This window comes from Eschrichtius robustus, chromosome 15 (genome assembly GCF_028021215.1).
Source record: "Eschrichtius robustus isolate mEscRob2 chromosome 15, mEscRob2.pri, whole genome shotgun sequence".
NCBI lineage: Eukaryota > Metazoa > Chordata > Mammalia > Artiodactyla > Eschrichtiidae > Eschrichtius > Eschrichtius robustus.
In genome coordinates, this window is record NC_090838.1 from 52,649,889 (window position 1) to 52,662,714 (window position 12,826).

At 34.2% G+C, this 12,826-nt stretch overlaps 1 protein-coding gene across 3 annotated transcripts in view; it reads right to left on the minus strand.

Annotated features, from left to right (window-relative positions):
• Positions 1–12,826, minus strand: part of XPO1 (exportin 1) — a 43,128-nt gene that overhangs the window by 4,466 nt on the left and 25,836 nt on the right. For all 3 annotated transcript variants that reach the window (XM_068564495.1, XM_068564494.1, XM_068564496.1), the window contains 15 exons: positions 12,314–12,375; positions 12,041–12,085; positions 9,799–9,980; positions 8,744–8,792; positions 8,545–8,664; positions 7,280–7,408; positions 6,237–6,395; positions 4,748–4,945; positions 4,319–4,457; positions 3,933–4,114; positions 3,695–3,851; positions 3,431–3,594; positions 3,006–3,140; positions 2,485–2,668; positions 2,053–2,159 (listed from right to left, as the gene is read on the minus strand). In XM_068564495.1, the coding sequence (XP_068420596.1) occupies positions 2,053–2,159; positions 2,485–2,668; positions 3,006–3,140; positions 3,431–3,594; positions 3,695–3,851; positions 3,933–4,114; positions 4,319–4,457; positions 4,748–4,945; positions 6,237–6,395; positions 7,280–7,408; positions 8,545–8,664; positions 8,744–8,792; positions 9,799–9,980; positions 12,041–12,085; positions 12,314–12,375 (2,012 nt within the window). The remainder of the gene's footprint in view (positions 1–2,052; positions 2,160–2,484; positions 2,669–3,005; positions 3,141–3,430; positions 3,595–3,694; positions 3,852–3,932; positions 4,115–4,318; positions 4,458–4,747; positions 4,946–6,236; positions 6,396–7,279; positions 7,409–8,544; positions 8,665–8,743; positions 8,793–9,798; positions 9,981–12,040; positions 12,086–12,313; positions 12,376–12,826) is intronic.

Below are 12,826 nucleotides of genomic sequence, written 5' to 3' on the forward strand. Positions count from 1 at the left end.
AGCGAGAAATCACAATAGGCTGAGAAGGGCCATGGACATTGCATAGTTTAAATCTGTAATTATTAAAGAAAACTGCGGCCTGACGCTCTAAGTATTGTGGCAGGACCAGGATTCTAGGAATACTGTGTGTATGCGATGGGTAACCTCAAAGTAGAGTCCTCCTCACCAATACTGTACCAAGGTACTCATATCTAACCAAAAGTAGACACCCACTCAATGATTTTTTTTAATTTAATGAATGTTAGTTGATATTTTAATAATCAGAAATAATAACCATCACTTACTCTCAAAAAAGGAACTGGACTATGCCAGAAAGACTGTGTGTGAGGGTTTCCAAGATTCTCAATAAATATAGTCTTAGTAAGGCGTAACTTCTATGCTTTTAATAGGTTCTCCATTAAGATGTACACAATAAATATAACCATGTTTCATTTACCTGAAGATTACTAGTTAGTAGCGTCCCACCATACAAAACAAGTCTAGTTAAGATTTGAAGGATAAGCACAAAATTATTTTTCCTTTTACCTACCTGGTTTCTCTTAACTAGAACTGAGTCTCAGTTCTTTTTCTTCCTTCAAGTTTTATTGAGACATGATTAATATATAGCGCTAAGTTTACTTACATACATGAAATGATTATAAAATAAGTTTAGTGAACATCATCATATAGATACAAATAGAAAAAAAAAACTGTGATGAAAACGTTTAGGATTTACTCTTAACAAACTTTCTTATATAACATACAGCAGTGTTAATTGTATTTATCATGCTTGTACATTACATCCTTAGTACTTATTTATGTTAAAACTGAACGTTATATCTTTTGACTGCCTTCATCCAATTTCCCCTCCCCTCATTCCCCCACCTCTGGTAAACACAAATCTGGTATCTTTTTCTATGAGTTCGTTGTATGTCTGTTGATCTACAACACGATGTTACTTCCTGCTACACAGCATAGTGAGTGATCTGGTATTTTTATACATTTCAAAATGATCACCACATTAAGTCTAGTTATGATCTGTCACCATAAAAAGATATGAGTTATTGACTATATTCCCCACATTATACATTTCATACCCATGACTCATTTATTTTTTCCTCCCCCACCCTCACATTTCTACTCTTAACACTGAAATAATTTATTTTCCTATATACTGGATCTGAAGTGTTTGACTATCTTTGAATTCACAGCCCCAAACCTCAACATAAACCTTAGTTGTAAAACATAATGAGACCCTTCTTCTTATTACCACTGATACTCCTGAAATTATTGCCTAAGTTGTTGTAAATTATGAACTTCTCAATTCCTTCAATTCATCCTACTTTTTACTTTCCAATTTTAAATACAGTTCTGATCTCATACATAATACATGTTTAAAACCTTTCGGTATTTAAGCTTGATACCTTGAGAATTTCCTGAAAAAAATTTCCATATCAATAGGAACAATATTGAAAGTTCAAAATTATGAAAGTAAGTAGCACAGTTGTCAGTGCTGCTTCCACACAATAGTGATAAACAGAATAGGATTTTTGGTAATGTTTCCAGGATCAAGAAAATGAAAGGTATACAATAACTAAACATAAATCTCATTTTCCCCAAGTTGAGGCATATGGAGCTGGTTTAGTTTCTGAAAACCATTTAAGACTAACAGGAATAAGAGAGCAAAAGAGACTAAACCTTCAACTAGGAAAGTGCTTACTCCCCCCACCACTGAAGAGGCAAACTAATGACAGCTTTGCAAATTGCTCTCAAAGCCATGAGGAAAACAAAAATTTCATCTGAACTCTATCCATGGAAAAATAAAAACGACCCAATCATCTCAGCTATCTTGTTACATCACCAACGCCCCCACCACTAACAGCAATTTCTTTCAAAGATGGTATATATCTTATTATTTTAATGTACTTAAGGACTCCACTAAATAGAATGTTATAAAATAATGCCAGATGTAATCATCTAATTACCTTTAAAAGAGCTAAACGCATACAGAATATATGCACATTCCAGAGAATGCAGCATCAACTTTAAAAACAAAAAGCACATCTCACTTACCATCTGCGGATCATTGGACCGGCTCACCCAACCAGATATTAACTTTAAAGTTTCCCTTTTTACTGTTCGCATACTTCTAATCAATGGTTGCTTTGTAACCATCTCACCTAAAAAATACAATCAGGTGGAATCCAACTTAACAACTAAAATTCTACACTGGCAGTTACATGTACTTCAGACACTATTAGTTCCCATTTACCATTAGAAAACTTAAAGACAAGAGTACACAGATGAATTTCCTGGGAAAATAAACTAAGACTAATTTTATAGGGGAAAGGGGCATGTGAGTGGTTAAAAAAATTGTCTAGGATTGCCTGAAACATGGGACGGATTAATTTAAATCTGTGAGAAGTGCTGAATGCTTATGCCAAGGCAGTGAATGCAGAACTGACTTATTAATACATCATTCCATAAGAATTCAGAATCGCTTACCATTAGCTTGAATAGCTGCAGAAATATTTTCACTGAGGCACTTGTATACATTAAGCATATCTAAATAAATTCTCCCAAGCTGAATCACAAACGGGTGTCCAACCGCTTTGCAGGCTCTCACATTTGTTTTCAATATGCTACCAAGTTGCTTGACTGTTTCAGGATCTTTAAGTATATCCACATTCTGCGAAGGACAAAAAAACAACTCCATTTAACATATCAGAATTATTCTTGTAGCTAAAGCAAAAAACATGACCCACATTACTCCAAAGCACCATCACATTTATAATGTTAAATGGTGAAACTAATGTAAAAAGTCTTTATTACTAAAAATAGAGCAAAATATTCCCAATTTTCCATCAAAACAGAATAAAAATATTACAATTTTTTCAATGTGCAAAAGTACACATAAAAGCACTTATGGATCAGATATACATGTCAAAGGTACTAAATTTACTACTTCTGTAAATATAATTTTCTCAATTTCCATTAGAACTTTTACAAAAAGTAATAAAACTTACTTTGGTTGCTTGCTGGATTATGCTATCCCAAACCTGATTAGGAAGTAGCATGTATTTTTCTATCAAATGTTCTTGTACTGTTTGGTCTGTTTGTGCACCAATCATGTACCCCACAGCTTCATAAAATGTATGGACCTATGTTAAAAGGCAGACATTTTACTTGCATGCATCATAATAAGGAAAACCACACACAAACAATCCACATATACACTTAAACTAATTTTGTTAAAGTGTCAGAAATAATTTATATTAAGTAGGAAAACAGCCTAACAAACTTTTGGTTGAATTTCTGCCTCACTATAAAAACCTAACCACAGAAACACTTGAACTGAATTCAAGAGTGGCTTTCTTTCTATTCCCATTAATAAATTCTCATTAAAACAGTAGTTACTTTCTAAGAAAAATATGCTTGCTGATCCACATACCTGTTGAGGCTGAAGATCACAAATTATAGTGTTAATGTTGTTCAAAATCTCATCAATAAATGGCATTACTTCTCCAACTTGAACCTGAACAAAATGCCTGCGGCACTTTTGAGCTATTTTAATGAAAGTATCACAAGCCATGTCCTGGACTCCATCATGGGTCTCTTAACAAAACAAAAACAATCATCAAAAAAATTTTCTAGAAAAATTTTCCATTTTTTATTCAGCAAAAGTAATAAAATATATTAAGCAAATAGGATTTACCATGCATGAATTCAAAGAGCTTGTTAACTACAGTCTTCAAGAATTTCCAGTGAGCTCTTAAAAATCGTGGATATTGACCTACTATGTACATGATATTTGATGCAATAATAGCTTTATTATCTTTGCCTCTTTTCTGTTCACATAATCCTAGTAGATCCTGTAAAATAAGACAAATTTCAGTCATTTGTAATAAAATACACTTAGCTGAAGTTCCAGTTCATACCTATCTCTTACATACCTTTATAACAGTAACAAGAAATCGTTTTTCATCCTCTTCATGCATTGCTCCACTAATGGAGCCTATCGCCCAACACAATGTATTCAAATTTTTCCATGACCACTCCGTACCATTCACTTGATTGTGAAGCTTCTCAGTCATTATTCTTTCTGTATCTACATAATCCAGATGAGTAAGATAAACTACAAGGAAGGAAAAAAATTCCAAATGTTTCAAAATGCAAAACTTAATGAGCAAAAAGATTTTTACTAAGACTAACAGTACATTAATAAGGATGGCTATTAACAGATTGAGAACCTAAGCATGCCACATTTCCTAAAAAAGTATTTCCACCCTAAACTGAATTACAAAGATAAAGATTAAATTAACAGTATTTATTAACTTACCTAATGTTTCTCTCATATTCTTATACAAATTTATGGAATCTGTATCCTTCATGAATTCTCTTACAACTTCTCCCTGATCATTTTCTACAACTAATACTTCCTCTGGTTTAGCCATTCGACTAACCATCAGTAAACGGACCTATTCAACAATAAACAAGAGAAACAAATCTGTCAGATCTTTGAAATCAGTCACATCAAATGTAACCCCCACTCCCACTTAATACCAACATACCAAACAAAATTATTCCCACAATATAAAAGAGTAAGTAACATGGATAAAAATCAATTGTTAACTTTCTTGCATCTCATTTGCATTCCTAAGAAACTCACAGGTGGTGCTTGGATAGATGTAGCCAAAAAATAAAAGCCAGTATTTGCATTTGGTCCCCCAAATCACAGGAAGCACACTCAACCACCCACTATTGTTACCTTGGACAACACAGGCAAATACAGCTGCCTCCTGGGAGGAACATCAAAATGTTGACTTCCAGACAGCAATGGAGAGGCAGATGTTGAGAATGGGCTCTCTCTATAGAGTTCAGCTGCCAGGTGATTCCAGTACTCAAGACAAATCTTAAAGATTTCAGTTTCCTCTACTTCCGATACCAACAACATATAATGAAGGGCCTACACAGGAGACCAAAACTATTAAAACAATCCTTAGACGTTACTAACCAACCTCAAACTGCTTTCCATTTGCTATGTTAATGGGAAATAAAAACTCATGTTGCATTCTGTACAACCCTGACATTTCATTATTCATCAAACAGACAACAGAAATTCTCTAGGAACAATTGTGCTTTCTTCTGACATGTCCTAGGACGCGTCAAGAAACTTACGTGATTGTAAAAAGGTATGGACATTAAAAGACATTTGGTAATAGCAAAAAGGTAGAAATAATCCAAATGGGGCTTCCCTGGCGGCGCAGTGGTTGAGAGTCTGCCTGCCAATGCGGGGTACATGGGTTCGAGCCCTGGTCTGGGAGGATCCCACATGCCGCGGAGCAACAAAGCCCGTGAGCCACAACTACTGAAGCCCGCGTGGCTGGAGCCCATGCTCTGCAACGAGAGAGGCCACCGCGGTGAGAGGCCTGCACACCGCAATGAAGAGTGGCCCCCACTCACCGCAACTAGAGAAAAGCCCACGTGCAGCAATGAAGACCCACCGCAAACAAAAATAAATAAATAAATTAAAAAGAAAAATCTGAATCATTAAAAAAATAATAATAATAATCCAAATGTTCAACAGATGAACGGACACAAAACTCAATGTAAATCCATACAAAGGAGTATTATTCAGCCATGAAAGGGATTAAGTACTGATACATGCTGTAACATGGTAACATGCTAACTGAAAGAAACCAATGACAAAAATCAGTATGTTATGATTCCATTTATATGAAAGGTTCAGAATAGTTAAATCCATTGAGATGTAAAGCAAATTACTGGTTGCTAGGGACTGGAGGGTAGAGCGGATTGAGGGAGTGACTGTTTCAATGGGTACATCATCCTTTGTGGGTGATGAAAATGTTTTGGAATAGGTAAATGGTTGACAACACTGTGAATGTACTAAATGCCACTGAATCAAACAATTTACAATGGATAGTTTTATGTTATGTGAATTACATCTCAATTTTAAAATAAGGTCTTTAGACTTTTCATCTTAGAAATGACAAATCTGCACACGCTTTAGGAATTTAATTTTCATTATAAATTATTGATCTGGTATTGAGTAGAACACAAAAATCGTGACACTTGGCTTTTAACAACTATAATTCAGAATTGACAACATATATTTATATTGCACAGACAAGTAACAGGTAAGAAGATATGTTAAAAGGTACAGGAATTTTTAGAACAAAGGTGTACTTTAAGTTTTTATTATTAATTTCAGAAGCCAAAGGCTCCACAAAGCCTACCTCCATGAGTGTTTCCCTGAGATTTAATCTTTTTTCTATAAGTTGACCATGTTCTTTAAGAAAGGTGCAGAGAAACAAACTGAGATTTTGAATAAAGTTCTGTTCATCATCCTTTCCATTCGAGTATGCAAGTCGAATATTGGTATTTAAAGGAAGCATCTGCAAGTTTAAATATGGATCATAACCCCTTCATTTTAAAAACAACAAAGATACCACATTTAAGTTCTAAATTTCCACCACCCTTTTACTAATTTTAAAAAATACGGAGTGGGACTTCCCTGGTGGCGCAGTGGATAAGACTCCAAGTTTCCAATGCAGGGGGCCCGGGTTTGATCCCTGGTCAGGGAACTAGACATGTATGCCACAATAAAGAGTTCACATGCCACAACTAAGGAGCCCGCCTGCCGCAACTAAGACCCGGTGCAACCAAATAAATAAATTTTTTTAAAAAAAACAACAAAAAAACCATATGGAGTTAAACAGCTTATTCGTCCCTAGAATGCCTTGGTCTATTATATCCATTTTTCTAACATTCTATCCTAGCTTTTGATTTTTTTAAAAGTTGCAAGTAGTAAAATTTCCTCAAAGATTATGCTTTGAAATATTCCCTACATCAGAGTTTTCCCACCTAGTGTTATTAAAAATGTAAAAATAGTTGATTCAGATCTCGAACGTATATAGTAATGTAGTTTTATGATTAACCTTCTAGATAATTTCATATACACCTAGTCAAACTAACACTTGGCTAATCCCTTCATTTAAGAGATGAAAGGTCAAAGGCAGAACTGATATTAAACCCCAGGTTACCAAGCCTCTAAATTCTGTAGAAATAAATTACCATGACACTCCCAGAACATTTACTTCAAGGAATTTTCAAAATGTTCATAAAAATTTCTAGCTTACCCTTCATTTTATATAATAAATGTACAATCACATTACAGCTGATCTATTTATGGTAAGCTGTGCTGAAATGGTTCAACTCAAACCCAACTTTTTCTAAGGCACTAAAATTGTTTAGTCAGTTTTTAAGGGTGTTGTATTACCTGTTTTAGCTGCATCATTGTCAGCGTAAATAGCGTTACAAATTGTTCCTCATACTGGCTTACACTCACACCAGCGATCTCAGTGAGGCACTTCAGAGAGACATTTCGAAACATTGGAACATTCAGGAACTATTTTAATTTAAAAAAAGTGGGGGGGGGGGAGGAAGCATAAAGTTAAATGGCCTGAAGCACTTTACTTAAAATTAACAATTAAAAAAATAATAAAGGATTTAGAAATCAGGAACACAGAGGAAAAATATCAGGCAAATAGGTGGTGATAGGGTTTTTTGGCACATGTATTTTAAGGAAATTTTGTTATCCATCCAACAGACAGTAAATGCTTTAGGAGAATACTGTGTTTTCTTCTGATGTGTCCTCAGACACTTGGAAATCACAAAGTTGCTTAGAAACTTTCCCCACAATCTATTACATGACTTTTAAAGACATCATGTTTTCTGTATAATCTAAAAAGATTATAATTGTTTAGGATTTTAAGAGATGGACAATGTACCTAGGATTAATAAGGTGTGGAAAAACTGGCTCTTTCATATTTAACTATTGAGAAGGTATAAAAATAGCCTCCCATTAGGGGATGGAAATTTGGTAAGCATCAGAAGCCTTAAAAATGGACATACCTATTGATCCAATACTTACACGTATTAAAATTTATACCAAGTAAATATTTGGACAAGTGCATAAATGTCCAATATTTCCTGCACTACTGTTGACAACGGCAAACAATTTAAAATAAACTGTCTATGGATAAAATGGTGGCTCTAACACAGTAAATTCAGATTAGAATATGACCATATCAAGCCCTCAACTACAAAGCCCCAAACGTAAGTTATAATAGTATGCTTTTATAAGGTCTTGATTAAATACATAATTTACTCATTATATCTGATTAGAAAACATCTGGAAATATAACCAATTGGTAACTATCTCTGGATGAACAATTAAAAGACTTTGCATAGGTATTACATGCTACTGTAACTAAAAGGAAACCAAATTCATTATTAGTTGTTCACATAGAATTTGGGAGATTGCCTGGTATGAGTGGCAGAATCATAAAATTCTGACACTGTTTTTAAGAATTAGTAGCTGAAACTACAGAAAAGTTCTTCTGAGCAATTTCCTCATCTCAGAAACAAGGTTGATTATGGCTGTGAATGTGGAATGGTTTTAATATTCAAAAGAGCATTACAAATTAAGAAAATACACACCACTATCCAGTGATAAATATAACTGAAATGTATTCACTATACCTTATAAATTAATGTGCTGATTAACTTGGTCTCAAAAATATATCCAAGCGGAATCCAGTTAAGAAATCTGAGCAACGTTTCCAAAGTTGCATGTACAAGTGGAGCATTTTGGGAATTTTCCTACAACAAAAACATGATTGTAAATTATCATCTTCCTATATAATTAATTATTTTTAAAAATGAAATTAAAAGCACTTACCATCACAAACTGACAAAGCTGAAAAATTTGTGAGAATTCATTGCACATGCTAAAAAAAAAAAATTGATCAGTTCAGAACACACATAGAAATGAATACTGTCATTATTTACATACTAACAACATTTCAGCAGCCATTGAAAACTTGAGTTACTTCTATTTATAAACACAGATATAACTTCATCGAAAGTTACAAAGCTATTAAAACTATGTGTAAATATCACTCTTAAAACTCACCTATAAATAGCACTTAATTTCATTCTTGAAGGTTTGGTTTTCATGTCATCCTTACTCTACTTGAATAATTTCAATCAATCTCATCTTTTATTTATTTTTTAAAATTCGGCCACACCGCATGGCATGTGGGATCTTAGTTCCCCAACCAGGTATCGAACCCACGCCCCCTGCAGTGGAAGCGCGGTGTCTTAAACAATAGACGGCCACGGAAGTCCCTCAACCTAGTCTTTTAAATCAAGACAGTCAAAACAGAACTCTCCAAAATGAGAGAAGTGTTCGATATATCCCCAAACCTAAAATGTGCTTATACACCAAACCAGAGAAAAAATCCTAAATTCTGAAGCTAGTCTGAATACATAAAGGTAAAACATTTCTATTTCTGTTCCCTAATGACTAAACACATTTTTATTACTATGTTGAAGAAAATAAAATCTGGCATGTTCCTGGTGTTAACTATAGGGAAACTGATAAAATGTAGGAACATTAAGAATAAAGTAGACATTTGGACACAAGTCATATCCTTGGACCTATGATTAACTAGACATCATATAAAACAGATTCCAAAGAGTTTTTTGGGAATTCTTAACCTATATTCCTTCCACATGACATGCATGAAGTTAATTTTGCTATAATGTCATACATATTTTTCAAGCCTCCATTATTTAGAATATTAGGCCACTTTAGCACTATTTAAATTTGTAGTCAAAAAGAATTAAGTGTTAACTTTTGATAATCATAGTTCCTTAAAAATTTACAATCTACCTCCAAATTCCTTGAAATTGCTAGAGAAATTACTTAAAATGTCCAAAACAATTACTTGCCTGTCTTTTAAATGCTTAGCTTTCACTTGGGTTATCTGTCCACTAGAGAAATCAAATACTTCTTCACTCAAGAGTTTCAGAATCACCATATTATTCTGACAGAGACTTTCACTGGTCCTACTTGCTCCAACAATGTCACTGATAAAAGTTGGCCAATGTTTTGGCCATTCTTGTTTCAGTATCTAAAATAAGATAGGAAATGTTAATTTCATTTCACTTGTCAATGGTAAAGAAAACAAACTTCATAGAAATTGTGTGATACCAAAAGCAGGAGCAAATATCAACCACCTTTCATTTTCTTCCCCTTTATTAAGACAGGAAATGTGCTGCTCTCTACAGAATGTACTGAGTAGAAACTACAACACAAAGTTCTGTGTCTCAAGTGCCCTGTTCCTCCTCTCAATTATCCTGATTCATCTAATCTAGCTCTAATGTGTATGCATATCAATATTTGCCAGATATGTGCAAATTATCCTAAGAGACTGTAAGATCTAACTCTAAATGATAAAAAGGTGATGGGCAGGGAAAGATATTTTCTTTGGCTGGAATCTGGGCCTTGAAATATAGGTAGGGTTTGGAGATACAAATTTGGAAGAAAAGAAGCATTACATTTGGGGACAGAATCATCTTTGACCAAAAGCCTAATGGACTGTATTCAATTTTAAGGTCTGTACTGTTGATTCTGTATGCTAGGGATTTCCCAACAATATTCTGTAATAGCAACTTAACCTCTTTGGACTCCTCCCTCTTCCCATTCAGAGATACGTTAACAACAAAAAGTCCTCAATAAAAGCCAGTTTAACTTAGTGAAAATCCAAGTGTTTAGGAAAACCCAATGTTTCGATAACTTATTAAATTTAAAAAAACCTGTTTTTTCCCTCACATACTAATTAATGTTCTCAAGAAATTTTTTGGACATATTATAAAAGGTAGGTAAACTTAAAATTTCTAAAGTTACACATATAGAAAGATTAAAAAACAGGCTAAGTATAGAGATCAATTAAAGGGATGCTTGAATTCAAAGGCAATTTTTTCAATGAATTAATAAGACTGAGATAGTGGACATGGAAAGGAAACATGCACAGTATGAGACAGATGAGAAAAAAAATTTTTTATTTTAATAGATCTTTATTGGAGTAACTATTTATTGTGTTAGTTTCTGTTGTACAGCAAAGTGAATCGGCCATATGTATACATATGTCCCCATATCCCCTCCCTCTTGAGCCTCCCCCCATCCCACCCCTCTAGGTCACTGCAAAGCACCGAGCTGATCTCCCTATGCTATGCTGCTGCTTCCCACTAGCTAACTATTTTACGTTCGGTAGTGTATATATGTCGATGCTACTCTCACTTCACCCCAGCTTCCCCCTCCCACCTTTTGTCAAGTCGATTCCCTATGTCTACATCTTTATTCCTGCCCTGCAACTAGGTTCATCAGTACCATTTTTTTTTTAAGATTCCATATATATTATATTCATTAGCATACGGTATTTGTCTTTCTCTTTCTGACTTAAGTATGACAGACTCTAGGTCCAGCCACCTCACTGCAAATAACTGAATTTCGTTTCTTTTTATGGCTGAGTAATGTTCCATTGTATATATGTGCCACATCTTCTTTATCCATTCATCTGTTGATGGACATTTAGGTTGGTTCCATGTCCTGGCTATTGTAAACAGTGCTGCAATGAACACTGTGGTACATGTCTCTTTGAATTATGGTTTTTGCAGGGTATATGCCCAGTAGTGGGACTACTGGGTCATATGGTAGTTCTATTTTTAGTTTTTTAAGGAACCTCCATACTGTTTTCTATAGTGGTTGTAACAATTTACATTCCCACCAACAGTGCAGGAGGGTTCCCTTTTCACCACACCTTTTCCAGCATTTATTGTTTCTAGATTTTTTTGATAATGGCCATTCTGACCAGTGTGAGCTGATACCTCATTGTAGTTTTCATTTGCATTAGATGAGAAATTTTTTAATCAGTTCAATCCATATTGGAGCCAAAGAAGTGAAGGTTTTACAGTACCGTATTTGATGTTTCCTACCAAAGCATATTAACAATTTTAAATGCTAGATGGCAGGCTAACTATTGTAATTACTGTGAAGATTACTATCACTACTCTGCAAGATGTTAGTTTAGTTATTCGATAAAAGTAGTTTAGACTATTTTGTTCCACCACTCAGCCTGAACTGAAGCACTTAATCCTTCTCAGGGGAACAGTGTGTCAACTAAAAACTTACCTGAACAAGAATCATATTTAATTTCCCGATATATACCTTTTCCTTCTAAGAAAAGAAAAAAGCTTAGATTAAACGAGGACTTAAAATAGATACATAAATAACAAATATAGGCAACCCACACCCCCATAGAGAGAAAAAAAAATGACTGCAGATCTACTGTAAATGATTGTGCATATATGTGTCTGTATGTCTGTGACAGAAGTGGGTTTAAGTTGAAGACCCAATATTTAAATGATTTTATACTCTCACAATAATCTGCAAAAAAGCTCTTACCTCTACACAAGTTGGGTCAGATGACGTCTTGATAATGAGGCCAACAACATATTTTTTTATCCCTATTAAAAAAAAATCATTCAACACTTTCATAGCATGCTAATAAATCTTCAGGAACCAAAAAAACTGGGGGTGGGGGAGGGCACAGTAAAGTCAGATGATACACCTGAATCCCATCGCCAATTATGGCATTTTTGAAAAATGCCAATTAGTTTAGTGTACTACTCCTTTAAATTTTTAGTTTTTGTTAAACTTTACAAAATATTGGTTTAACAATTACGAACTACTGTATTCTAAGATATTCTTTAATGTTAGACAGTCAAGTATACCAAGCTGTGATTTTTAAATTAAAAACGAAACAAAACAAAAAACCCCATAAAGGACTAAGGTATTGTTCATCTAAATAAACACATTATTTTTGTGGGTTAAAACTACAAAAACCTTGACGACATAACTTTGTGAGCACTATAAATAAGTTTATGTAAATATTTATAAATCAGGGTCAGATGTTAA